Source organism: Notolepis coatsorum (genome assembly GCF_963971535.1).
Source record: "Notolepis coatsorum genome assembly, chromosome: 7".
NCBI classification, from domain to species: Eukaryota; Metazoa; Chordata; class Actinopteri; order Aulopiformes; family Paralepididae; genus Notolepis; species Notolepis coatsorum.
Genome location: NC_140171.1, coordinates 39,114,168 through 39,141,340, shown reverse-complemented (window position 1 = coordinate 39,141,340; position 27,173 = coordinate 39,114,168). Strand labels below are relative to the sequence as shown.

General features: G+C 44.1%; 2 protein-coding genes across 2 annotated transcripts in view; one reads left to right on the top strand and one right to left on the bottom strand.

Annotated features, from left to right (window-relative positions):
• Positions 1 to 6,058, top strand: part of wfs1a (Wolfram syndrome 1a (wolframin)) — a gene marked incomplete at both ends in the record, with an annotated part of 63,585 nt that extends 57,527 nt beyond the window's left edge. Inside the window, one exon of the mRNA XM_084318260.1 lies at positions 4,876 to 6,058. Within this exon, the coding sequence (XP_084174386.1) occupies positions 4,876 to 6,058 (1,183 nt within the window). The remainder of the gene's footprint in view (positions 1 to 4,875) is intronic.
• A 4,198-nt stretch (positions 6,059 to 10,256) lies between these two features.
• ppp2r2ca (protein phosphatase 2, regulatory subunit B, gamma a) overlaps positions 10,257 to 27,173 on the bottom strand; it is a gene marked incomplete at both ends in the record, with an annotated part of 49,350 nt that continues 32,433 nt past the window's right edge. Inside the window, 4 exons of the mRNA XM_084317906.1 lie at positions 10,257 to 10,554; positions 11,386 to 11,477; positions 18,576 to 18,745; positions 19,348 to 19,512. Of these exons, the coding sequence (XP_084174032.1) occupies positions 10,257 to 10,554; positions 11,386 to 11,477; positions 18,576 to 18,745; positions 19,348 to 19,512 (725 nt within the window). The remainder of the gene's footprint in view (positions 10,555 to 11,385; positions 11,478 to 18,575; positions 18,746 to 19,347; positions 19,513 to 27,173) is intronic.

The window sequence follows — 27,173 nt, the reverse complement described above, 5'->3', positions numbered from 1 at the left end:
CGATGCCATCTTTGGACACATCTAGAAGAATTCGCAGGACCCCCAACATGTCAACAATAGAGGATGGATCTGGGCCCTATTCCCCGTACCTGGTTCAACTAAGTCGATCAAGAGTCCCATTATCCAGATTCAGTTAACCCGATGTTTGAAGCCGGGATTTTCCTGTTCCTGGAACGCTGATTCAGTCTCGTTAACTCGAGCCAGACTTGAGACTCTGGATAAGTGCGCGCGGCCGCTTCAGTTGAAAAGACAGCAGGTGTAGATCGCAGAAATCCTGATCTTCTAACGGCATTGATTGATTGATTGTTTTACAGATTGCAGGCGGCTCAATAGCCTTGCCGACAAGTTAAATGCATAATCTATAGGCTAATTTTAAATCCCTCATTACCCCAATCAATCAGATTATATTTCTTTAAACGTTCCTGCTGGCAGTAGGTTTATGCATTGAATAATCAAATGAGATCTTGCTAGCGAAAATAATTAGTTCAACTGTTTCAGAATAAGGATACGGCTCTCTTATCCATTGATTGATGTATGGTGGATTTTTTATTTTTCTGTACTGCGGTGTGACGGTTTGTCCTTTTGACTTTCACGCAGACGACCGGGGTTCGAATCCTAGTCTTTTCCTTCTTTTTGCAATGTAGGAATAATTCAATTTGGTGCACGTTGAGAGCTATATAAAGAATGACATCCTCAATGCATGTAGATTTATAATATTTTAACTTAAAACTAGGCTACTTTTGCGTATAATCATTAATATTATATTCCAAAAAAATTATATTGGAAATGCAGGGTTTCGAACACCGGTCGCCCGGTTGCCAGGATTCAGCACTAGCTGCTGCGCCACTGTGCCAGACGTGATATACTCATTGTTTATGCATTAATGGACGAGAGACCCGTGTTTAGAATATTTTTCTTACCAAAAAATGAAGTTTTATCTCTTTATTCTCAAATGCATTAATGTGACGTCAACGGCTCATTCAATTTCTCAAACCCGTCAAACAGCGCATCTCATCAGACATTTTAATCCCAGTTACAATATCACACAAAAACCACAATCCCCGCATAGACACTTCAATTTTATGCTTGAATGAAACACAATCCGGCGCTCCGTTAAGCAAATCTACAGCGGAGATTAATATATGAAACTAATCAGAGCCAAACGGCCGATAGGTTTCATTAATTAAAAATATCCCCGCGGGATTCACATTTGCAATGAGCCGTTATTAAAATAACCATATGCAGCGTGTATCGCGACTCCGAGCGCCGTATATGACGTGCATTATTTTATTTAGGACAAAGTAAATCTATAGGCTCAATATGATTTATTATCAGCATTTAGTTCTATTATTATACATTTCAAAAGCCCCCTCTAGGAAAACGAAGCACAGAAACGTAATTCAGAATGGTATAAATGGGATCTCTAGACTGTGAGAATCATTTCAGGAAACGAGCTGTCACTCCTTTGCGGGGGCGTGGCCATGGTTCATCCGGCTAACTGAACTTAACCCTGCTCCCGACCAGGCTCAAACTTTTTGATCTGTTGTCATGGTGATTTGGACAATCGCGCGTCGGGGAACAGAAAGGTCCGGCTTAAGTCAGGCTTGACCGAAAGTTATCCGGCTAACTCAGTTATCCAGGTACGGGGAACGGGGCCCTGGAATGCTAGCTATGTCTGGATTATGCATTGAAACTTGAAAGACAATAACTATTATAATAAAACGTTCAAAACTATGTTCCAACTTGTGTATTGTTTTCATAAAATGTTACTAAGATTGTACTCGCACTGTATTAAGCCATACGTGATATTAAATATGATATCAAAAATAACCTTTTCCCAAGACAGACATGAGCACAGGACAAGACAAGTTACCAGGGGCCATGTTTCAATTCCTCTACAGAGATCAAATGCAATGAAAATAACTGCTATTAGGGCGATCTCACAGTGGAATAGGTTGCCATAATAGTAATAGTAATTATTAGGGATGCTCGATATTGACTTTTTTACCGTTACCGATATACCGATATTGTCCAACTCTTAATTTCCGATACCGATATCAACCGATATCAACCGATACCGATATATGCAGGGTTTCCCCCCCCCATAAATGGAATCATTTCAGGTAATTAACATTACATATCTCTTGTTGTGGAATTAACACAACATTATGCATATTTTTGACAATAAATAAAATCAGAATTTGTTCTTACTTGCTTGCCTGGGTAAATAAAGGTTATAGAAAAAAGAAAAAAAAAATTTAAACGATACCGATATTTTCCGATTAATGCCGATATCGGCCGATAATATCGGTAGGCCGATAATATCGGACATCCCTAGTAATTATGCAATTACTCAAGCAACAAGCAAAGAAAGCTTTAAAAAAAAAAAAAAGTAAAGAGGTTACTTTTGGGTACAGGCACAATGCTTGACATATAAAATTGTATTATTATACATTTTGTAATATTTTGATATAATGCTAATGTATGAGTTGGGTTGGATGGGTGTGGGGGGTGTTTGATTATGTTATGTATAGTGTTTCGTATGTTTGTTATTGTTGGTTTTATTTTTAATTATGTTTGTTTGTATTTATTGTTTTCTGTGGACCCCAGAAAGAGTAGCTGTTGCCATTTGTAACAGCTAATGGGGATCCAAATATACTTAAACTTAAACCTCCAACAATGTCACAGCTGCACAGTGCCTTAAAGACAATGATGTGGAATCAGTTTTCCCAATATATACAGTAACCATGCTCCTCAAAACATAATACCAGTGACAACTGCTTCAGTAGAGCGATCATTCTCTAAACTGAAGCTGTTCCCTGTGTTTTTATCATAGAGGTGTGTTTATCCTACAGTATTTGCATTTAAATGGGGGGGGGGGGGGTTGTATGCATTCCAAATGTAACACCTTGGCCTGCAGCATCTTCCTGGTTTAGGGTCGGATTTCAGCTGAGCTCAACACAGCTCTTGTCTCTGTTGTATATAGGTCCACAAGAATGTATTGTTGATTGATTGACAACTTTATTAACAGATTGCAGAATGGGTACAATACAATACAGCTCAATACTAACAACTGCTAAGAGGATGAAGACCAGAAAAATACTTTCGTCTTGTTTACATAAGGGTCTTCCATTTTTTATTCATCAAGAAATGACATTCCCTGCATGAACACACATCACATGTGGCAATTTTTCAAAGTAATATCCAGAGGGAAGACAAATTTATATAATTATAATGAATGCCCACAATGGTGACTAACACACAGCCAATATGTTATACATGCTGTGTGTGTATGCTTGAGAAATATCATTATAGTAACTCTAACAATTTTTTTATTTTATTTTTTTTAAATCCAACGATTTAATGAGTTGAGGCCCTGCAGGGACGTGCACAGGACTTTAGAGGGGCAGGTACTCAAATATACCTGTGTGTGTTTTAACCGAGCGTGCGCGCGATCCCGAAATTTAAGGGCCCTTTTCGGGCGGGAAGGCCCCTTTTTTTGCTTTTTGGGGGGTTTTGGTGATCAAATATTGAATATTGAACTATAATAATCAGTGCAGGAGCTCACTTATCCTTGAAAGACACTTTTATCACTGACTTAAAAGGCCCATACATCTTATCCATAAATGTTCAGGGGGGAGGGAATAAGTACTTACCCTACAGACCCCAAGAAGTGCTTTATATTCTGTATTGTTTAATATAAATGCATTTTTTATTCCAATCTCGATTTGTATTTGAGATTCCCAAATCCCATCGGACTTGACTTCTTCGTGTCCCTCAATGAGTGTAATACTGTACCAGCATTCAACTGTATGCGCCACAGCGGTTTCTATCATCATCATCATCACCACCCACGCTATGCATAAAATATAGGTCCGCGAAGAGGCACGCTGAGGAGGCCGTGCAAACTGCAATGGAATATGGGGCATCTCTCTCTCTTTACCTAATATTTTGATTATATCCTGACCTTTTTTAGTTGGAAGGGCAGTCTCTATGCGTAACGGCAAAAACAAAAACTTTTTTTCAAAAAGGGCACTTTTTTTATGAGGCTCAAAAAGGCAGGTGCTCAAGCACCCCTTGGGCTCTATGTGTGCACGTGCCTGAGGCCCTGTATAGGCCCATCTGGGTCTCTTGCCTCTACTCGGCACCTTTATACACTTTCTGTCATGGTCAGTGTTTTTACTGTTTTGCTGAAATGGTGCGAAATAAAGAAATAAAAAGAAACACATTTACTCCAGTGGAAATGTTTGCGTGTTTAAACAAACTAGTTACCAAAAAGCATTACATTAACAGCGTTGTGGTCGTAAAGTGAGCTGAGTTGAAGACATTGGTGGAGGTGTTTCCTGTTTCATAATAAAAGCGGTGCTACGAATTTCATAATAAACGCGGCTGCTTAAAAAAAAAGAAACACGAGAGCTCGTGCCGTTTCAACATTGACAGTTATCAATCGCTTGCGCCCAAAGGACATTTAATAAAACGAGGCATATTTTACATGTCTTTACATGTATTTTAGCCAAAACGCGTGGTCAGAACACAACATTGCAGTGCATTTTGTCCATTCTCTCTCTGCCTCTCTCTCCCCCACAAAAAGCGTTGTGGACTGCGGTGCTCCTCCTATGAATGAACCAGCTGTATTCGAGCGCCCCTACTGGTCACCGTTAATACGGTCCCCAAACGTCGGTCAACAGACAATTAATGGCTGCATCTGTAGGTTGTGACCATCCCGCAAATATTGCTGCTTGTCACTGTGTTGCATTTCCATGAGTATTATTTTCCTATTCCTATTCCTATTGATTCCATTATATATTTCCGCTTCCTACATGACTTAAACAATGTCCTTATGTCTCCTCCTCTTCCCCCGGCCCCCTCCCTTAGCATGGCGAGGGTGCGTGGTTTCCGGGGCACCTATTGCTTCCTAGTTCCCTACCTAGTGTGCTTCATGTGGTGCGAGTTCTCAGTGGTGCTCCTGCAGAACTCCACCCCCGTGGGGCTGATCCGAACCTGCGTGGCCTACTTCCTCTTCCTGTTCGCCCTGCCCGTGCTGGCCTTCGGACTGGCCGCCATGCTCTGTTTCCAGGTGGTCAAGTGGTTCCTCGAGCTGGAGCTGACCAAGGTGATCGTGACGCTGGCCGTGTGCGCCGTCCCCGTCACCCTGAGGCTGTGGACGCGCTTCAGCATGTCCATCCTAGACGTGTTCCGGTCGGTGACGCACCGCAGTGCCGTCAAGGTCATCCTATTCTGCGTCTCCATGGTGATCATGTTTTTCTGCATGTACGTGTACCATTCGGAAGGGCAGAAGTTGTACAACTCCAACATGTCCTGGAGGCGGTATGGTGAGCTTTGTGGGCCTCCGGCCTGGCAAAGAAAAGGCATGGCCCAAACTCAGATCTCCTGCAGTCACCTGGACGGACACAGAATTACCTGGACCGGACGTTTCAAGCACGTCCGTGTAGCCGCCACGGATAACGGGGCTCAGTCAGTCATCAATATGCTGCCTGTGTTCATGGGGGACTGGCTGCGCTGCCTCTATGGACAGAATTATCCCAAGTGTGAGCAGCAGAATGCCACCGTTGCAAACATGACTGACAGTATCAACTCTACACTACCTCCCGTTGACGAATTCATACTGCTACAAATGCAAGAGGAGGAGGAGCTATGCCAGATGAAGGCTATGTCTAAGCACGTCTGCCATGTCAAGCGCTTTGACAGCTATCGATTTGAAGTGACGGTGGGAATGATCCAGGATGGGGGTGTCGGGGCCGAGGACCCAGCCAGGGATATACTTCTTATAGCCAGCCATGAGTTCAGGCAGGTGCTGCTTAACCTGGACCCGGGGAATCTGGTGGAGTTTAGAACCGTTCTGGAGGGCCGTCTGGGGGCCAAAGCTCCGAACTTTGAGCTGGAAGCCATCCACTGTCTGGACTGTGTCTCTTCACTGCTGACCGGGGGCAGCCAGGTGAAGATCGGGAGAAATTGGAGAAGCACCACACTCCATACTATCAAGTTTGCCTTTGATTTTTTCTTTTCTCCGTTCCTGTCGGCAAGAATCAATGTCTGACAAGAGTTAGAGACAATAGAAGGACACAAAATGGAGACAACAGCGTACACTATGTGGGATAGGATAAGCAAAGCAACAGTTGTGATTGGAGGATCAAGAAAAGAGGGCAGAGTTATGGCTTAATAATGACTAATGAATAATGACTTAATTGTTGAATGTACAGTATTTTGCTCTTCTCTTCTTATGAAGGGGGCTATGACAACTAAAGGCAATGTTTACTAAATTTACTAATTTAGTTACTAATAAATTTACTAATTTACAGATTGTGACCATGTGTACAGAGAGATTTCAAAAAGCTAACAACATAATTCTGCCAGGATTGGCCAGATGCAGAAATTTTTTAAATGAGTGCTTCCCTTAAACGAGTAGGTTTACAAAGAAAATAATTAGTAACCAAAACGAATGCTTTTGTAGCTGTTAAGAAACCTTCTGTAAGTATTTAATATGTATGCGTGTAAGTAAGTAAGTGTGTGTATGTGTGTGTGGTATCAGTGAATGTTTAGTATGTATAGTACAGTATATGCGGTGGCCTAATTACAGAGATTGTGTGAAAGGATAATATTTAGTTGTGACTGTGACAGTCTGTAGTCTGCTGGCTTTGTTGTCTTAACAAAACATTTATTCACCAGTTTCTGGTGAATTCACTTACCTATTAATCAGGGTGGACACTGGAAGGTCTTATGAAACCTCAGGAAGAGCGCAGACAAAGTACAGTATATATATTGTGAGGTCACATACCTGTCAAGGTCTCAGTTTCATGGTGTCTAAGTGTGTAAAAAACACTCAAAGACACATTCATACTTCCAAGTATGTCAATAGTTTACACTGAACTCACCGTGGTGGTGTTTTATTACTCAAACCTATCACCATTGTGATCAACTGGAAGGGTGAGTAACACATGTATTTAATTTGATCTACATTGCTTTGGATGGACAAAAATTGACATTAATTTATACTTTTTATTTAGGACATATACATATCATCATAAGATGATATGATCGTAAGAAACTCAACATACTTGATATTGTAGTGAATTCAGAGGGCAGATGAGAATCTAACCCGGGTCACCTAGACCACAGGTGACAACACTAACCAGTCATCTAAAGGGTCTGACCCATTAGCTAAGGGCTAGCGAGTGGTCGTTACAATATTGTTTAATCATGTTTCATTCCGTAGAAAAAGCATGTTGCAGTAGTTCAAAAATGTCTACTTAATTGTTTTGCTCCAGAATACAGAATGACTTGATATCGACCCAGGGCCGGACCTAGCACATTTGGTGCCCTAGGCAAGCTTCACCCCTGCCCCCCCCCCCCCCCCCCCAAATAAATTTTATGTTAGATACTTTTTTTAAATGTCAAAATATTGGTTGCGGATATAGAAGGGGGCGCAACAATGTCTGCCCAGCCAAAAAAAATAAGAAACAATATTAATAATATATATATTTTTTTTTTATACCGCCTATGTCTATGCCTATAGGAAGCTCTGCCACTAATCGACCATATTCACATGGCGGCCATTTTGCTCTTATGTCCTGCTCAGGAGAGGAATCCAACCTTCATGTACTTCATGTTAATGGTTTCACACTCATGGATGTCATGCGGTTCACATTTTGTTTTCCTGTTGCGTGGTGAGGACGTTATATCTACAGCTACACAATGACAGAAGACAAACTTGACAGACGTCATACACTACTGTGCTACTGACCACAAACACTTAATCATAACGTACTGTTGATGTTGAGCCTGAATGGTGTCAATCTGGAGACCTGCATGTCTTCCACTGTAGGCCACGAGCCACACGGGAGCATGCTGTGCAAAATAAAGTGCCTTGTCTGTGAAACACCCCATTTGGATGTCGTCAGAACCCAATTGTGTCAAGAGTATTTCATGGAACCGCTTCACTGTGAAAATATCGGACAGAAATAAAATACATTTAAATAAAAGAATATATATATAAATAATCGAAAACTTCAGATTTCATTATTTTTATTTATGCACATTCATTCACCCCATCTGAGCCATTTTTGTCTTTTTCAAAGTATGATAGATAGTAACACTGAGTGATGCAACATGCTGCTGCTGTGCTCCGGAACACAAATCCTCTCACCGTTGTATTTATTGGTATTTATTTATTATGGTGTGATGTAAACTGACTTGCTCAAAACCACCCCTGATTGGAGGAGAGGAGAGAGCCCTATAGAAGCTGGGTGTCGCATTAAATTGGCCTATTGCTATGGAAACCAGTTTCTTGTGTGTTGGGGGGGGGGGGGGGGGGGTTGCTATCGTCATGCAGTTTATTACGTCTTAATTTGTTTGTTCAGGTTGACAGTGATGGTGTCACACAATTTGGATTTTCCTTTTTTGTTTTAAAACATATCCGATCGGCGCCAAAGATTATCTGTATTAAAAAAATACACAGACAATGAGGACTAATAAACATAGTGGAGGCATCTTCAGTGTAACTGTCAGAGATATAGTCAGAGAAAGGGGTGGGATGAAAGAAAAGAGGAGACGGCAGACAAGTGAAACGGGGGATAATGGTTTAAAGAATAACGTTGTTTCCAAGGAAACACTTTCTTTTTTTCCCTCCCTTGGGATTCGTTTTAGACAGTGAATTGTATTTGATCAATATCACAGAATATTTGTTGGTATTTAGGGAACATGTACTCGGACTTGATATACTGTGCACATCTGCACATCCTTAACTCCACCTGGGCCTCAAACACAGGCCACTGATAAAGATCTTTTCAACTTGACAAAGGGCCAAGGTCACTTTACTCTAAAAACAAATCACTTTGCTCTAAACAATCATCTTAAGCATCTCAACAAAGCCAATTCAGTTCCATACACTGAGATGATGACTTTAAATACTGTACACTCTAACCTTTCAGTAGCATACGGCACTATGAGGTGACATATAGAAGGCGTGATATGATACGATTTACTGTATATAAGACATAACTCTCTAAATGTTTAAGACGTAATCACCAGCGTTGTTCCCGGCGATGTGCTACCTGTCTTTCACAAACAACACGCTGGAGACAATGTAATCATCAAGACCTTCACGGATTGAGTCAGGTCTGTTCAGTCGTGTTGAAGCAACACAATTAAAAACATGGGAGTATTTACAGTTAACAGTAGGACGTGTGAATAAATTTACAATACCTCTAGATGGCCTACGCGTCGTGTTTCGGAAAGTGCTGCACTGAGTGTGTTTTTTGAGCGCTGTTATTGCGAAGGTGAATGTGGCAACGTTTAACGGTCATTTATGCGTGCATTTATCCAAGGGCACTGCTCCAAAAGGACAGGAAGTGACACGGTTAAGGTGCTGTGTTGTCAGCTTTAGGATGTCACTGTGAGGAGCTGCACAGTAAAGACCATTCACAATATTCTTCAACAAAGGCCTTGTATGGAATGTTTGTGTAGTTCTTCCAACATGGCCGCCTGTAATCATTGGTAACCTAATTTCTGTGGAGTGGTAGAATAGGTAAAACACTGGAAAAGCATGATATTACTGTTCTACTGCGACTTGTTTACAAGATTCAGTAATAAGACACCAAGTCATTAAATTTTTTTTGATATTTTTCACATATCAACACATAGCAACCGTTGCTATGTTTTTCATCCAACATGGAGGACAAATGGGCATTCTAAACATTCTGTGAAAGGCTTCAATTGTGTGTGTGTGTGTGGGGGGGGGGGGGGGGGGGGGCACTGCAGTAAATAGATGCACACTCTGTCACTGGGCAAATAGAGACAGTCTGTCCAATCTGCTCAAGACTGATGTCCAATCAGCATTAGAGCTAAATAGCATCAGTCATGCCTTTGTCATACACATTCAGGAGGTGCCAAAGTAGGAGTAAGTGCAGTATCGAGACCGAGAGGTGTCCCCGCACCTCCGTAATGAGCCAACACTTGGGGTCAAGAAATGTGAATAGTGGAATCAAGAGTCAACCGTTCATCACAAATCTTTGGACATCACTATGCACTTTCAGATTACCATCTTTGCAACTTAAAAATCTTTATGTGAAGTTCATCCCACAGCCATTCTTCCATCCATCCTTATAAAGACAGAGAATGTCAGTGAAAGGTTATGCGAGTGTGTAATGCAGTCGAGTCTTGGCTTTGACCTCATCATACACATTATGTCACTCTGCTGACACCCTCAGTAGCTTGTCGTGTCTCTGCCACCGTCCCTGTCACTGGGTCTGTGTTTCTGGGTTGACACGGTCCTGGAATATATAGAGATTGTTGGTGGCCGCTATGGCAATGATGTTCTCGGCTGGGTGCCAGGCCATGTGCAAGATCTTCTTGGTGAAGTCCAGGCTGTCGACACCCACGTCTCCGCGGCGACGCTTGCCACCGGTGTAGACGCGCCGCGTCCGTAGCACGGCCCGGGGTTTGCTGCTCTCCCGCCACGCCTCCAGGGTCACGCCCCTGCCAGTCTCCCTGTCAAACATCCGGAAGAAGCTGTTGTACGCCCCCGTCATGATCACACTGAGGAGGAGAGGAGAGGAGAGGAGAGGAGAGGAGAGGAGAGGAGAGGAGAGGAGAGGAGAGGAGAGGAGAGGAGAGGAGAGGAGAGGAGAGGAGGGGAGAGGAGGGAAGGGAAGGGAAGGGAAGGGAAGGGAGGGAAGGGAAGGGAAGGGAAGGGAAGGGAAGGGAAGGGAAGGGAAGGGAAGGGAAGGGAAGGGAAGGGAAGGGAAGGGAAGGGAAGGGAAGGGAAGGGGAGGGGAGGGAAGGAGAGGAGGGAAGGAGAGGAGAGGAGGGCAGGGGAGGGGAGGAGAAGACAGGAGGGAAGGAGAGGAGAAGAGAGGAGAGGAGAGGAGAGGAGAGGAGAGGAGAGGAGAGGAGAGGAGAGGAGAGGAGAGGAGAGGAGAGGAGAGGAGAGGAGGAGTGCCAAGGAGTGGAGCAGGGGGACAGGAGGAGGTGAAAAGGAGAATGTTAACAGGATCAGACTAAGAATGTTAAGAGGATAAACAAGATGAGAAGGAAGGGGGGGGGGGGATTGAAGGGATTGATTTGAAGTCTGTAAAGCTTGTCTCTGGGATCGATTTAATTGTCAGATAAAGGTAGATGTTAGAGACTGAGGGACACGCTGAGAGAAACTCTCTCTCTCTCTCAATTCTATTTAAATTCAATGGGGCTTTATTGACATGGGGAACATACATTGCCAAAGCCAGACTGAGGGACACGCTGAGAGAGACTCTCTCTCTCTCTCTCTCTCTCTCTCTCTCTCTCTCTCTCTCTCTCTCTCTCTCTCTCTCTCTCTCTCTCTCTCTCTCTCTCTCTCTCTCACAGACACATTTTCTGCCCGCAAAAGCTTACCTATCTGAGCTGTTCCAAACACACTCAAACTTGTCGAAGATGCAGTCGTTCTCATAGAGAGAGCACAGCTTACTCCTCAGGTATTCGTGGACCTGTAGATGAGACAGTAGAGAGCAGTAATCTTTTCAGGTACATTTACTGTAGTTTTAGCCATTGTAGAATATCTGTTTTTTTTTTTTTACTGCTCCACACAAAAGAGTACCCGTTTAGTAATTCAAGATTTTGTTGTCAGAAGGAATGATGTAGTCAGTTAATTTAGAGACATAGGTTTCATCTTACTATATATATATATGCCTATTCCCTTCCTGTTACAACATTTTAAAGATAATTCCAATTTGGCCTGCACACTATATTGCTCGTAATCAATAAATACATAAATAAATAAGAAAAATCGAACATTAATACTTAAAGAACACACCAACATTTTGGGAAATTAGCTTATCGTCTTCTCCAGAGAGAGACAAGAAGATAGATACCAGTTTCCTCTCTGTGCGTTCAGTTGAAAGCTATTGACCTAACGACCTCCCTGTGCCCGGTCACTGAAGTCTCTCTCTCGATCGGCTCCTGATCCTCCATATCATGCTTGCATGATATTGTGCATGATGTCATCTCACATGGTGTCATGCGCATCTCTGCACTCTGTTTCCCTCTGTCTGTTTCTCTCTCCATACCCCCTTCTTCTTCTCTATCGCTTGACCTAAACGACCTCCATGTCCCTGGGGCCTAGTTCGACCCCAGTTCACAGACTGGCCCTTAAACATGCATGCAATGATGTCATACCCATAAGGAAACCAACAAGGTATCACTAGCCAGTAGGGCACAAAGGAGACATAGAAGACTCATGACCATTAGACACCGCCTATCTACCATCAGTCATCAACCAATGATCAGAATGTGATTCAAGAATAGATATAACGCTGTCTGTATCATATCTCTGGACCTTAGCCGGGTGGTGTGCTCTTGCGTGAGTCTCCACTTGAGGCTCTGGTCCAGGCTTGTTTTTACTCTACATCTGCTTCAGACTTCAAAAGTAAACCATCGTTGGCTTTTACCAACTTGAATTCCACCTCTGACTCTGTTCAGCTGTCGCGCGCAGTCAACAAACGTATCCTTACTCCTAACAAAGCTATCTGGCTGCATGTTAGCCTAGCTTAGCACAATGAATGGAAGCGGACATGACCGTTTAGCCTTCGGGAGAGGTGTTGGACAATGCCTAGGCTAACCGGTCATGTCCGCTTCCATTCATTGTGCTAAGCTAGGCTAACATGCAGCCTTCTGTAACACATACAGAAGATGTTCCGACAACCTACATCATAGCAGCTATGCAAGTAAGAAGAGAACAAGGTCGTTTTTTTCCCCCTTGTTTCTGTGTTGACTGAATAGCCTATACTGTATGTCTGTTTTCTTACTTATTATTATAAATTTTTTATTGTGTTAAGCACGTTGGCCATTTACATTGAGTCATTTAGCTGACGCTTTTATCCAAAGTGACTTACAAGTTCTGTACAACAAGTCAGCAGGAAGGCTACAGGAAGGGCCATATAAATACAATTTGATTTGATTTGACTTTAACTCATTCAGTGCCAGCTATTAGTCTTGGCCTTGTAGCTAACGTGCCAGGTTTCCATTACATATTTTCACTGTGTATCACTATGTTTGGAGAGCTATATCTATACTATATTATAGCTATGGGCTATAGCATATATAGCATGAATGCATGAAAGGGGGGGCTAGTTTCTGATGCTTTGATTGCCAGTAACGGCATTAGTATTGAACACTAAAAACGCTGATCAGCTGGATCGGAATGAAAACATTGTTGGATCAAGCTGGAATTGTCAAATAGTCCTTACCTCTGATCGTGTCATAATCTGAACTCTCTGAACAATCCTCTGCCGCCCCCGGGCAGTCTGTTCGCGGTGCTACAGGCCGCCGCCCTTTGTATGGGTCTTTATTTACCTATTCTGTCAAGTCTGTTGTCTATCATTTATATCATGCTCCCTGTGTATCTCCCATTAGTCCTTATGTCCTAGTCTAGCCTGTTGTTCCCTGTGTGTGTATTCATATTCATATGTTCGTCTAGTCCTGTATTCCCAGTGTTGTATTAGTATTCTTGTGTCTGTCAGCCCCAGCTGTTTTCCATCATAATCAGTACCTGTATATATTCATGCCACTCCCTGTCTACCAGTGTCGCGCCATTGTTTGGTTATCCTGTCGCAATACCCTTCTGTGCTGTGTTATGTCTCCCCGGTGTTATCCTGTCGTGCTACTCTGCTTATCCTTCGTGAAAGCCTTGTTATTCTGTATTTCCCCCGTGAGTCTGTTCCTGCTTCCTAGCCACGTTTTCCAGCCCTGCTGAGGTTTTTGTTCCCGTGTTTTAAGTTCGGTTTTGTTTTGTACCCCTGTAACGTGTGCCTTGTTGACAAGCTCAGTAAAAGCCTGGTTATGTGCAACTTTGACTCGTGCTCGTCTCTCTCTCACCCATCATTGTCCTGCGCTTGAATCCTACCCACTTACCCTAAACACCTCACTACAACAGATCGGGGGTATTCCAAAAAGAATATTCCAATTGTTTGATCGCCATCTGGTCCATCTGATGTCCATCTGGTCCATGACATAACCCACCACAACACATGCATCGGGGGCATTTGACGCGCTTCAATGCGATCGGGCGAACTGCTCGACTGACCCAGAAAACTGCGCCCGGAGGAATTTGAACGTAACGTAAGGTAAGATATAAGGTTTCAAAGGGTGCTCGATACTGCCGTCTAGCAGGATGTGGCCGGTATTGCACTTTGGCAATCTCAGACTCATTTCCTATGGTAACACCGAGGTCCCTGGATGAATAATGAATACAAATATGGAATAAAAGAATAAACGACCAAAACCCCGGGTCTGGCAATTAAAGAGTTAAGGTCAAATCATTCCTGTAACCCCAATGATTAAAAGATGTGAAATTCTCGTTCACACCATCTTTACCGTCATTGGTGGTAGATTATAGGAAATTATATTAATAACATTTTCAAATCGGAAATCACATCATATTTGACCCAGAGGTTCAAGTTTCTTTAATAGTTGTCATACAGAAGTACAGAATACTTTTATACAAAATGCTTCTTTCTGTTACGCTCCAGAGACTGTGCTAGACAAAAGATAAGTATGAAATAAAATAAAATAGTATAGCATGTAAAAATAGAAGTAAAAATAGAAGTCACATACGTAGACACAGTGTTCAGTATATACATATGTACAATGTTCGATGCAGAATAGAGTAACTGAGTTACCATACAATATACAATATACTATGCAATATACTAATATACAATACTATATAGTGCAAAGCAAAAATGGGATGAGGTACAATTTAGGTACAATTTACAGTAAGGTGTACTGAGGTATGGGTTGTAGTGCAAATCCTTTACCAATAAATATAAAGTGTGTTTAGGTGTTCTAAAGTGTGGAGAGTGGGTGCTGCAGTGTGTTGTTTGTTTAAAGTGTGTGCGTGTGGATGTGTGTGTTGTGAGTGCATTTGATGGTTGTTGCATAGTGTTATTGTTCGTTGAGCAACCTGATGGCCTGGGGATAGAAGCTTCTTCTGAGTCTTTCTGTGCTTGCCATGAGACTCCGGTATCGCTTGCCTGACCGCAGCAGTTCAAAGAGGCAGTTGTTTGGGTGGCTGGAGTCCTTAATAATTATCTTAGCCTTACCCCTGCACCGCTTTTGTAAATGTTCTGGAGAGTGGGAAGCCCCCCTCCAATTGTGTGTTCGGCTGAACGTGCCACTCTCTGTAGTCTGCTTCGGTCTTGTGCGGTGCTATTCCCAAACCAGGAGGTGATATTGCCAGTCAGGATGCTCTCTATTGTACATGAGTAGAAGTTCTTAAGGATCTTCTGACTGACTTGGAACTTCCTTAGGCGCCTGAGGAAGTAGAGGCGTTGTCGTGCCTTCTTCACAACACTGTCAATGTGTGTGGTCCATGTCAAGTCCTCGGATATGTGGGCTCCGAGGTACTTAAAACTGTTCATTCTCTCAACCGGTGCCCCGTCGATTGCTGAGGGGGCTGTAGTCCCTGACCCCCGACCTCCTAAAGTCCACAATCATCTCCTTTGTTTTGCTGACGTTCAGTGAGAGGCTGTTCTCCTGGCACCATCCCACCAGGACCTTGACCTCTTCCAGGTAGGCCCTCTCGTCGTTTGCAGAGATCAGGCCCACCACTACTGTGTCGTCAGCAAATTTGATGATTGTGTTGTTGTTCCGCTGAGCCACACAGTCATGTGTGTACAGGGAGTAGAGGAGGGGACTCAGAACACAGCCCTGGGGGGCCCCTATGTTGAGGGTGATGGATGAGGAGGTGCAGTTGCCTGCTCTCACCACCTGGGGTCTGCCCGTCAGGAAGTCTAAGACCCACTGGCAGAGGTCATAGTTCAAGCCCAGGTCCCTGAGCTTGGCTATGAGTTTGGAGGGGACTATGGTATTGAATGCTGAGCTGTAGTCGATGAATAGCATTCTCACATAGTTCCCCTGCCTCTTGTCCAGGTGTGATGCTGCTGTGTGCAGCACATGGGCTATGGCGTCCTCTGTGGACCTGTTAGGGCGGTATGCAAATTGCAGGGGGTCCAGGTTGATGGGGAGGGAGGAGCAAATGTAGCCCTTTACTAGCTTCTCAAAGCACTTCATGGCTATGGAGGTGAGAGCTACAGGGCGGTAGTCGTTGAGGCAAGCAGGCTTGGATTTTTTAGGTACAGGGATGATAGTGGACTTCTTCAGGCAGGTGGGGATGACAGCCTGTTCTAAGGACAGGTTAAATATGTCAGTGAATACCGGGGCCAGTTGGTCGACACAGACTTTTAGGACGCGGCCGGGGATGCCGTCCGGTCCTGCTGCCTTCCTGATATTCACTTTTTTAAAGGTCCTCCTCACCTCATGCTCTGTTACCCTGAACACTGAGTCTCCATCAGCAGACCCCCCCCCCCATTGCCGTGGCTTGTAGGCTGGTGTTGTTATTCCCAGCCTTAAACCTCGCATAGAAGGTATTGAGATAATTTGCTAAGGAGATGTCACTGTTCAGTTTGAGGGAGGTGCCTTTGTAATCTGTCATCGTTTTGAGGCCCTGCCACATAGCTCTGGAGTCAGCCTGTTCAAACTGAAGTTCAATTTTATTCCTGTAGCGCCGTTTTGCTTCTATTACTGTCCTCCTTACGTTGTATCTCGCCACCTTGTGGTCATTCATGTTGCCTGCCACGAGCCCGGCGTTGTATGCTGTGGTGCACGCTTTCAGAGCTTCACGGACGGATTTGGCTACCCAAGGTTTTTGATTTGGGTAAACTCTTATTGTGGTAGTGGGGATTGTTTCTTCCACCAAAGTACGAACAAAGTCCAGCACTGTCTCCGTGTAGTCATTAATGTTATCTGTGTTGTCACGGAACACACTCCAGTCTGTGCATTCAAGCGCAGCCTGTAGCGTCTCCTCTGACTCCACAGACCATTTCTGCACCTCTCGCAAGACTACCGGGGCGCGCTTGAGATTTTGTTTATACTTTGGAGAAAGCAAGATGGCCGCATGATCAGACTTGCCGAAGCCACTAGCAGAATGAGCCTTGTATCCACACTTGAATTGCGAGTAACAGTGGTCTAAAATGTTACCGCCTCTGGTGTTACAAGTCACATGCTGATAGAAGTCCGGCAATACTTTCCTCAGATTGGCGCTATTGAAATCGCCCACTACTACAATGGCGCCGTCAACATTAGCTCAATGTGAACCTCTCTTACCCCAGGTAACAGAACTAAGTAATTAGTAGGCATCTGGGCGACAGTGGCTCAGGAGGTAGAGCGGTCGTCAAAGTGTCCTTGAGCAAGACACTTAACCCCTAATTGCTCCCAATGAGCAGGTTGGCACCTTGCATGGTTGCCTCCGCCGTCGGTGTGTGAATGTGTGAGTGAATGGGTGAATGTGGGTGTTATGTGTACTATTCACATATACTTACTGTCTGTGGTGTATATTCACATGGTGGTGGGTGTACTCACTGTCTGTTGCGTTACATTCACATTGTCGTGTGTGTGGTGTCAATAATTGGTTTCTTGTAATTAACATGGTTGTTTTGTGTAACTGAAGGCTCCACGCCCTATAAAGCAGACCAGGAGCTTGTCACTGTTGTTGTCGTAATTGTTTATTTTTGGGATATTGATATTGGACAATTGAGTTTGTGCTACATCGTTTGAGTGGAGCACAGTTAATTATATTGTATCTAAAGCGTATCTCCTTGTTGTTGATTACTGTGAGTAGTAAGTATGGCGTTGGACATGGAGGATTTTGTTGTGGAACCAACAGTGGAGAAGATGTTGAAATGTTCCAAGGATGAATTAATGCAAGTAGCTGTTAATTATTCAATGAAGCTTGAAGCGTCCCAAAAGAAAGAAAGTTTGCAAAATCAGTTGATTGAGGAGCTGGTTAAGGCAGAGTGTTTTGGTGTGGCTGCCGGTAAATCTCCGGGTGAAGGAAATGTGGATATTAAGGCGCGTGCGGAGCACCATAAACAAGATGTGGAGAGCTTAGGCTAAGGTCGCTGGAGCGAGATGAAGAGCTTGCTTGCTTTCGTGAGAAAGCGGCTGCTGCCAAGGCAGAGAGAGATGAGAATGCGGCAGCTGCCAGGGCAGAGCGTGAGGAGAAAGCGGCTGCTGCCCAGGCCCAGGAAGCACTTGAGGTGGCACGTGAGGTACGCGCCCAGGCAGCATATGACCGTGAGATGGTGCTGCGTAATGTGGGTAATGCTGGTGCTGTGCAAGTACTAAGAGAGACAGGATTTGACATGGCTAGGCAGAAGAGCATGGTTCCCGTTTTTTTGGAAAAGGATGTTGACAGTTATTTTTTGTTGTTTGAGGACATAGCTAGCAGTTGCGGGTGGCCAGCAGATAAATGGACGATTCTGATGCAGAGTGCTTTGAGAGGGAAGGCACAGACAGTTTACGCATCGATATATCATAATAATGAGTCCTAAATCATATCCTAATTATGATTTAGTCAAGGCAGCTATCCTTAAAGCTTATGAATTAGTCCCTGAGGCCTACCGCCAAATGTTTCGTAATTTAAAGAAACAAAGCTCTCAGTCTTGTGTGGAGTTTGTATAATATAAATGCACCATTTTATATGAAATAACCAACACAGGTAACTAAGTAATACAGGTGTGCTAACTGACCTGGTAGGTCTCTACAGGGCCCTTGTCCATGTGCAGATCCCACACCTTAGCGGTGAGGTAGTCCCTGGTCAGCAGGTAGCGTCCGCTATGGCTGAACTTGACGTCCGACACGGAGGAGATGATCTCTGAGAAGAAAGACCGGCTTCCCGGGTCCTCGGGCTCCTCAAATACTGGATAAAGAGAGAGGAGAGAGCTTTAGTGTCTATTTATTTGTGCGGTATATAAAACTACCAAAATATCAGTTACTTTACACAAATAATTAAAACACTAACATGTTATAAATAAATACTTTCAGATTTCAGTTTTAATAGGGGAAAGATGGATTATACACTCATAATCTCACTACCTCTTATGCGCTGCTCTGTTGTAATTCAAAACTGATGCAATGCTCTGTTGCATGTTAGATACCCTGTTGTATGTTAGGACTATTTTATGTCCGTTCTATTTTATAAATTTTTGCCTATTTTAAAACTGAATCAAACCGCACTTTTTTTACTCTGTCTATTCTATTTTTTATTATTTTTATTACTGAATGAAACTGTAAACAGAAAGGCCTATTGGGATGCTAGATCCTAATGTGAAACAATGTGATTTACCATACCTTGCTACCTCTCTATCTTTTTTATGCTTGCTTATGCCTGTATTTTTTACTGTTGTGAAGCACTTTGAACTGCAACTTCTGTATGAAAAGTGCTATACAAATAAAGTTATTATATTATTATTCTTATTATTATAATTGCAAGCATCTTGTCATCATTGTAGCAAATCTCACATTTGGTGTGTCTGTCGCAGAGTGCAGAGGCCCTCATGTCACAGAGGCGCAGTGTGCCCTTGCTGCTGCTGTACACAAACAGGTGGCAGTGCTGAGGGTGGAACTCAGCCGCCGTGATGACCTCCGTCAGATCCTCCATGTTGGCGGGCTTGATGTCCACAATGTCTGGGAGAAGGGGCAGTCAGGGATCACATACCGCAGATTATACAATGGCATGCAAATGTATTGATTCTGATTGGCTGAAACAGTCAAGTTAGACGTTGTTATTTCGTATAACACACTCCACGTGACCCTTGTACCTCATACCATTTCTGCTCTGCACTATATAGTATTGTATATTAGTACATTGCATAGTATATTGTATATTGTATGGTAACTCAGTTACTTCTATTCTGCATCGAACATTGTACATTTGTCTATACTGAACACTGTGACCTCTATTTTTACTTCTATTTTACATGCTATACTATTTTATTTCATACTTATCTTGTCTAGCACAGTCTCTGGAGCATAACAGTAAGAAGCATTTTGTATAAAAGTATTCTGTACTTCTGTATGACAACTATTAAAGAAACTTGAAACTTGACATTGTACATTGGATTATCGACGAAACCTTACTTGGTCCCAAGAAGAGGGTCTCGTGTATTATTGGGTTAGGACATTTACTGTACATTGTACATCACTTTCATTTTGAAAGTGGGTAGTGATTCACATTCCTTACAGCTGTGGGTAGGGCGCTCCACATTGATGTGGCATAATTGCAAAACGTGTTTAGTCCCTTGTTTGAGCCGAATCTGGGTTTAACATGGTTTGTGGAGCTCCCTCTGGTGTCTACTAGTGGATCTATTATTGGATCTACTTTCTCTGTGGATGGTTTTGTGAATAAATCTCCATTATGCTTCAATTACTGTGTGTTTATTGTATAGCAATAAGGTTGGGTGAATTGGGCCATTGTATAAAAGCATTACATCACTTGAAGTCATGTGTTATACTCATTAGATCACGCCTAGGGGGGTCTAACAACCCCTAGGCGTCATCTAATGAGTATAACACACTCCTGCGTGTGATGTAATGCTTAATTAGACAACACCTCAGTGTGAGGCATCGTACCATACGGGTCCCTTCTATCCTCAATGTATCCAGTGTGATCATAGTGCAAAGCACACACAAGGGGAGAGTACAAAGGCAAGTTGAGGGAAGTGGGTCTGTAATCTTGAATTTAGTCTATAGGTCTACAAAAAGAGTTTGTGAAGGATAGTTTAAACAAAAAAGGAACCCTTAACCAAAATGCCTACTATTACAGTAAGCTCCATAATATTGAAACAATTAAAATGTAATCAAGATGTCCTTTAAGTGCAGACTAAATAAAAATTTAAAAGATTATTACATTAGATTGTGAAAAAAAACAGCCCCCGGTGGGCGGTTGTTAGTGGTTAACATACCGTTGTATTCGTTCGGTACACAGCTGTACTGCACCTTAGGTCCAGTACTGAAACGGTTCGGTACGGATACTTGTACCTTTACACCCCTAATAGATATATAAAGACTAGATGACTCACCCGCGCTGCTGGCCAACGGAGACCGACGTTGCCACATGGCGGCCATCTTGCTACGGGCAGCGCGCCCACTCATAACATGAATGTCTATAGCGCATGTTCTATTGAAATAACTGTTATCATATCATACTATCATACTTTCATATGACATTTTAAATTTTTTTCTAAGAATTCTTCCAAGCAAGAATCATAGCCACGTTAATAACGTTTGTAATAAACCAAACGTTTGTAGTTGACTGTAACAAGATGGCCGCCGGTGAACTACACGGGAGACTCCACCTTGCACCATCTAGTCTTTATACAGTATGGATCCACTTATCTACTGTATATTGCACGACAGACGTCATTCAAAGAGCGCAACATACAATTAATTAAATCTAGTAGCACTCCGATTACTTCAGATTACTCGCCAGAAGAGACTTAATTAACAAATAAAAGAATGTTCTCTATTAACATTTTGTATACTAATGTAGCTACATTAGTAGCTCCTCCATTACAGGTATAAAAGTTACAGAACTACAAAACATAACTTGACACCAATAGTTTAATGACCATATTGTAGGAGTGCGGTAATGATTGCACAGACGGAGTCGTGTTCCGATGCAAAAACAAACTAGTTTATTACGCACTCTACTGTCGCACAAACAACGCTTTCATTCATCTTTCACTCGTCTCTCTTTAACTACGTCATCCCCCGCTAAGGGTCATGGGAGATGTAGTAAACACCACAATAGGCTAGAATGCCGTGAATTATGTCCCAGTAGCCACTACAATATCTACCTAATAGCCATTGGGACAAATAAACACAACAGAACATATATATTTAGGGTTATTTACCCTATCTCTTAACAATATTAATGTCTATGTGCAGCACTGTTTTCTTTAATTTTGGCTAGAGCCTATGTTTGTGACAGAGTTACAGGCCAGCTAGAGACACATGAGGGAATAGGGGAAGGGACAGACACATAGGGCGGGATCCACAAAGGGTTTGCATGGCTTTTTCCTAAGCAAAGCCTGTGCATATCGCTCTGAAACTCAGTTTGGTATCCGCAGAGGACGCGTAACGGGTGAAATGAGGTGGCAACTGCGTTCCGTCAGCATTGCGTCCGGTGCAATTGACACGAATTTAAATGAGGTAATATGGGCGGAACATGCTCCATATCCACAAAGGCCAATTGCACCACCCAGTTAGTTCTTTTTTTCTTTTCTTTTTTTTTCTCTCTTTTTCTCCCATCCCAATTCCGCTGTGCCAATTCTCCCCTCCCCTGTCTTGAACGTTGCTCGCATATGCCCCCCACTGGCCGGTTGTAGGGAGGATAGAAGCCTTGCATCACATGTCCCCTCCGATACATGTGGAGGCAGCCTGTCACATCTTTTCACCTGCCAGCGTGGACTCTCATTGGCGAGGTGTAACGTGTGGGAGGCTCACACTACCCCCGCCATTTCCTGTCTCTGCTGTGCAGGCGTCCCCCAACCGACCTGTAGGAGTCGCTGTCCACAACGTCCAGATTACCACCCATCGACTTCCACCCGCTAACTCTGCCAATTGAGTTAGTATGACGGCCAGCCCAAGCCGGAGGCAACGCTGACAGCCGGAGTTAACGCCCTCCGACCAGTTAATTCTATGCACCTACCGTCTTCACAGACATGGTGGTAAATAAGCGCAAATCCCTAAGCGCTATAAAGAGGCATCATGCCAGCGTCACAGGTGATCATGGCAGCAGTAATTGTTGCCAGACTCAGGAATCATAATGCCAGGCGTGACCGTGAACGAATATTTCGAAGGAGAATATCACTCTGGATGAAATCAAGGATGATATTGAGCCAGCCACCCAGAGATCCCATGCAATCATATTTATTATTTAAATATTGTTATTTAACGTTGTCGGCTTTCCCAATATTGTCGGTGTCATTGATTGATTGATTTTGATTTTGCATCATGATGCAACTTTTATTTGCTACTTGTTTTATTATGTATTCATTAGGGCTGTCCCGACTAAGGATTTGGATGGTCGACTATGATTGGCCAAAATTTGCAGTTAGTCGACTATTGGCCGGGGGGGGGGGGGGAAAGGAAAAAAAGTATAATATTTTTAAAATCTTAAAAAAAAATAAAAAATTATCATTCCATTTGGGCTGTGGGGGTGCTTAATGTCTGAAGGAGTCGACTGAAGGCTTCTTGTCCTCTGCAAAAGCATGCAATTGGCCACTGATGGATACATCTTGATATTTGTCAGTCTAGTTCTAGTGTGTTCATTAGATGGGTGAAATCCTCTTTCAGTGCCTCTGTGCCTGTTTTCGTAGGTAGTTAGCCTCTGGTATGCGTGCCATTAGCGTTAGCCTCGCTTCTAGGCCTCTTTTCTTTTGGAAAGAAATTGAATGATTTTTTTTTTAATTAAAAATTATAAATATATATATTTTTTTGTATTCGACTAAGAGGTTGGCTAGTCGACTACGGCTCCTTTCGACCGATTAGTCGACTAATCGACTAATAGGGGTCAGCCCTAGTATTCATTAATTATATAAAGCACTTTGAACTGCAATCCGTGTATGAAAGGTGCTATATAAATACGTTTATTATTATTATCATTATTGACTGCACTCACATTCCAATTGTACCACCGCATGACCGCACACTTATGCTCCAGAATAAACTTTTCATTTATAATGTGTAGTTGGGTCCATGAGGATTAGACGCTGGAAGCAGGCCAATGAAACATTTATTCTGTATATGAGTATATGTATGATGCAGGTTCTATTATCCTAACTAAACATTAGATGCAACTTACTCACTCAAAATATTCGTCAATTATAAAATATCTTCACTGGCACAGTGCCTAAATTGTCAAGAGGGGTGTGTTGTCACGGGAAAGGTTACAGTATAGTACAGTAGTATTACGCAATAGGGACGCTCCCTTACATTTCGTCCTGTACAGCCAGAATCTATGGACGAATTTTGTTGATTGAGGTTTCGTTGGAACACCAGAAAATAGATCTTATAAACGGTATATAATTTGTTAGAGAAATATGTAGCCACAGGCCGAGATAGCCTTCGCAAAGTGGTGTGATTTGCTCCAAGTCTGGCAGTGAACACTGTCAGGATCCTAGGCCCGGTCCTGGCTGGACTGGGCAGGATGGTAACATTGGGCAGTACCCTCAACCTAACTTTGGGCAATGCCCTCTATCTGACATTGGCCCTCGGCCTGACATTGGCGCCCTACCACCCTCTAGTGGTGACAAACAATCGGTGCGCTCCAGTACACTGGATATCCTGACTACGGTGATAACAATAATTAATAGTATGATTAATGTGGTGTCATGGTGTTTACTGTTGTTGACTTTCCCTTCCCTTGTGTGATGTGGTGTACTGTTGGGTTGTCATGAGTTGCTTTTGTGTTTGTCTTTGACTGGTGTCTAGGTTGTTGTGTTCTGTGTGGGCCAGGTGTTTCTGTTTGTTAATTAGTCGGGGTATTTAGGTGTCTGTCTGTCTCCCCTTCGTTGTGGCGACATTCCTCCAGTTACCCCCTGTTCCTATCCACGTCGTGTCGCACCGTTCTCCCTCTAGTAAGTCTTAGTGTTTGTTGTTTTGTATTGTGAAGTTGTTTTGTAGTTTCTGTATTTCCTGGTATTGCACTGGATTCTACAGTAAACACCCTTCTCCAAGCTTCACTCCTCGCCTCTGCCTCCTCCATTCCTTCCCTTTCTGTATTATTGCATTCTACCTAACCCCATCGTGACAGAATGTCGCCACCAACATTAACGAATGCAGCAGGAAAGGCAAGCGATACCATCACCGTTGTCCTGGCCCTGATGGCCGGTGACATGAAGAGTTACTCACTGGCCAAATGGGGGTTCCTACTCCGGAAGATCGACCAGGTCGCCACTGAGAACCCGACACTGCAGACGGCGATGTGGGAGATGGCTGAACATGTTGCTGTCCTCATGGAGAAGCATAAGCCGAAGGCTAGTGTAGCTAGCCTGCCGACTGTTCTCAGGCTTACGGTCAGCCTAGATCCTCCCACAGCCGCTGAGGTTGCTCGGATGTCCATCGCCGGTCGGACGTCCACAGCTAACCTAGCTCTGCCGGTTAGCTTAGTGTCAAGAGCTAACCAGCCACTCCCAGCTAACCTAGCTCCGCCCGTTAGCTTCGTGCCAATTGCTGACTGGCTGTCCCCCATTAGCACAGCTCCTCCTGTTAGCTCCGCCACTATAGATGGCCAGACGTCCCCAGTTGGTACAGCTCTACCCGTTAGCTCCGCTCATACAGCTAACCAGACGTCCACAGCTAACATAGCTCCGCCGGTTAGCTTAGTGTCAAGAGCTAACCAGCCACTCCCAGCTAACCTAGCTCCGCCCGTTAGCTCCGTTTCAATAGCTAACCGGCCGTTTCAAGCTAGCACAGTCTCCACTGCCAGACTAGGCTCCAGGTTCAGGGTGAGCCTAGTATCTGAGACAGACCAGATGTCTCCAGCTAGCACAGTCTCCACTGCCAGACTAGGCTCCAGGTTCAGGGTGAGCCTAGTACCGGAGACGGACCAGATGTCCCAAGCTAGCCAGGCATCCCCAGCTAACATAGCTCCGCCCGTTAGCCCCGTCCCAATAGCTAACCGGCCGTCCCCAGTTAGCACAGCCCCGCCTGTTAGCCCCGCTACAGTAGCTAACCAGACGCCCACTGCCAACCTAGGCTCCAGGTTCAGGGTGAGCCTGGTAGCGGAGACAGACCAGATGTCTCCAGCTAGCACAGTCTCCACTGCCAGACTAGGCTCCAGGTTCAGGGTGAGCCTAGTACCTGAGACGGACCAGATGTCCCAAGCTAGCCAGGCATTTTCAGCTAGCACAGTTCCCACAGTGAGTCCAGGGCCCACAGTTAGCCTAGCCCCCGAGGCTAGTATGGCTAGTGAGGCCTCCACAGCTGGTCCAGCTTCCACGCCCAGTCCAGCCTCAGCTCTGGGTCCTGGCTCCTCATCCCCGGATCCTACACCACGCCTCGCCGCCGAGACCGATCCGGTCTCCACGCCCTGCCCGGCCTCTCCACCTGGTCCGGCTGCCGTGCCGGCTCCCGGCTCTTCGACGGATCCTGGCTCCCCGTCTGGTCCAGCTCTGCGCCGTGATCGGCGTCCTGGTCCTCGCCGTGGTCTCCGCCGGGGTCTTCGCCGTGGTCTTCGCCAGGGCCTGCGTGGGATCCTGCTCCGGGGGTCGTCGCCGCCGCACCTCCATTCCGGCTCTCCTGAACCGGTCCCTAGTCCGGCGGCTGGAGGGCCTCTCGTCCGGGATCCGGCTCCAGGGTCCAGCTCCCCTTCCCGGGCTTCTACACCTGTACCCACCCCCCCTCGTCGGGCCTCGCTTCCCAGGTCCAGCCCTCCTCGTCGGGCCTCGGTTCTCAGGTATTCTACAGTAAACAACCTTCTCCAAGCTTCACTCCTCGCCTCTGCCTCCTCCATTCCTTCCCTTTCTGTATTATTGCATTCTACCTAACCCCATCGTGACATCGTATTATAAATAAGGCTATATATGATACAATTATAAGTGACAAATGTAATTGGAATAGGACATTACAAACATATGAAATGACGAAGGATAGTGACAAAACACAGGACGCAATGTGTCATGAAAATACAAATTAAGCAAGCTCTATACATTACGAAGTAAACGAAATACAATACGAAATGAACGGAATACTAATGGTGAAGAATACGTTATGCATAAAATGAGCTATCACGGAATGGAACTCATTGCCAAGCTACTTCGCTGAAATAGAATCCAAAACCACTTTCAAGAAAAAATTTAAATACCATCTACTAACGAGCATGCACTGAACCCTTATGGCATAGCGGTGAAAATGTGACTGTTAATTGTATTTATGTTTGTGCTGAAGGGTCTGCAATTAGGTAAAATTAGACCTAATATTATCCCCCTTTAAGTTCACCAACCTGTTTAATATGTGGGAGTTAAGTTATTTATTTACCACATAATGTTTACTGTCTGCCTACTGCTGGCATCTCAGGTTATATGACAGTGCTGCCATCTAGTGGGCCAGAGGTGGTAGTGTTCCAGCGTAAGTGCGTCACTTCCTGTAGGAGACGTTGTATTGACGTTGAACTTGCCCAGACTTGTTAGAGAACCGGACGGGAGAAATGCATCCAGCGTTGGTCTCGTAACGTTATAGTTTGACGGTGACCAAGGATGTAAAGTTGCTTACCAAGCGGACTATAGTATTCCCCATTTATCGTTAACAGTTAGCCGAAGCTAGCTAGCTCGGAGCTAATACCT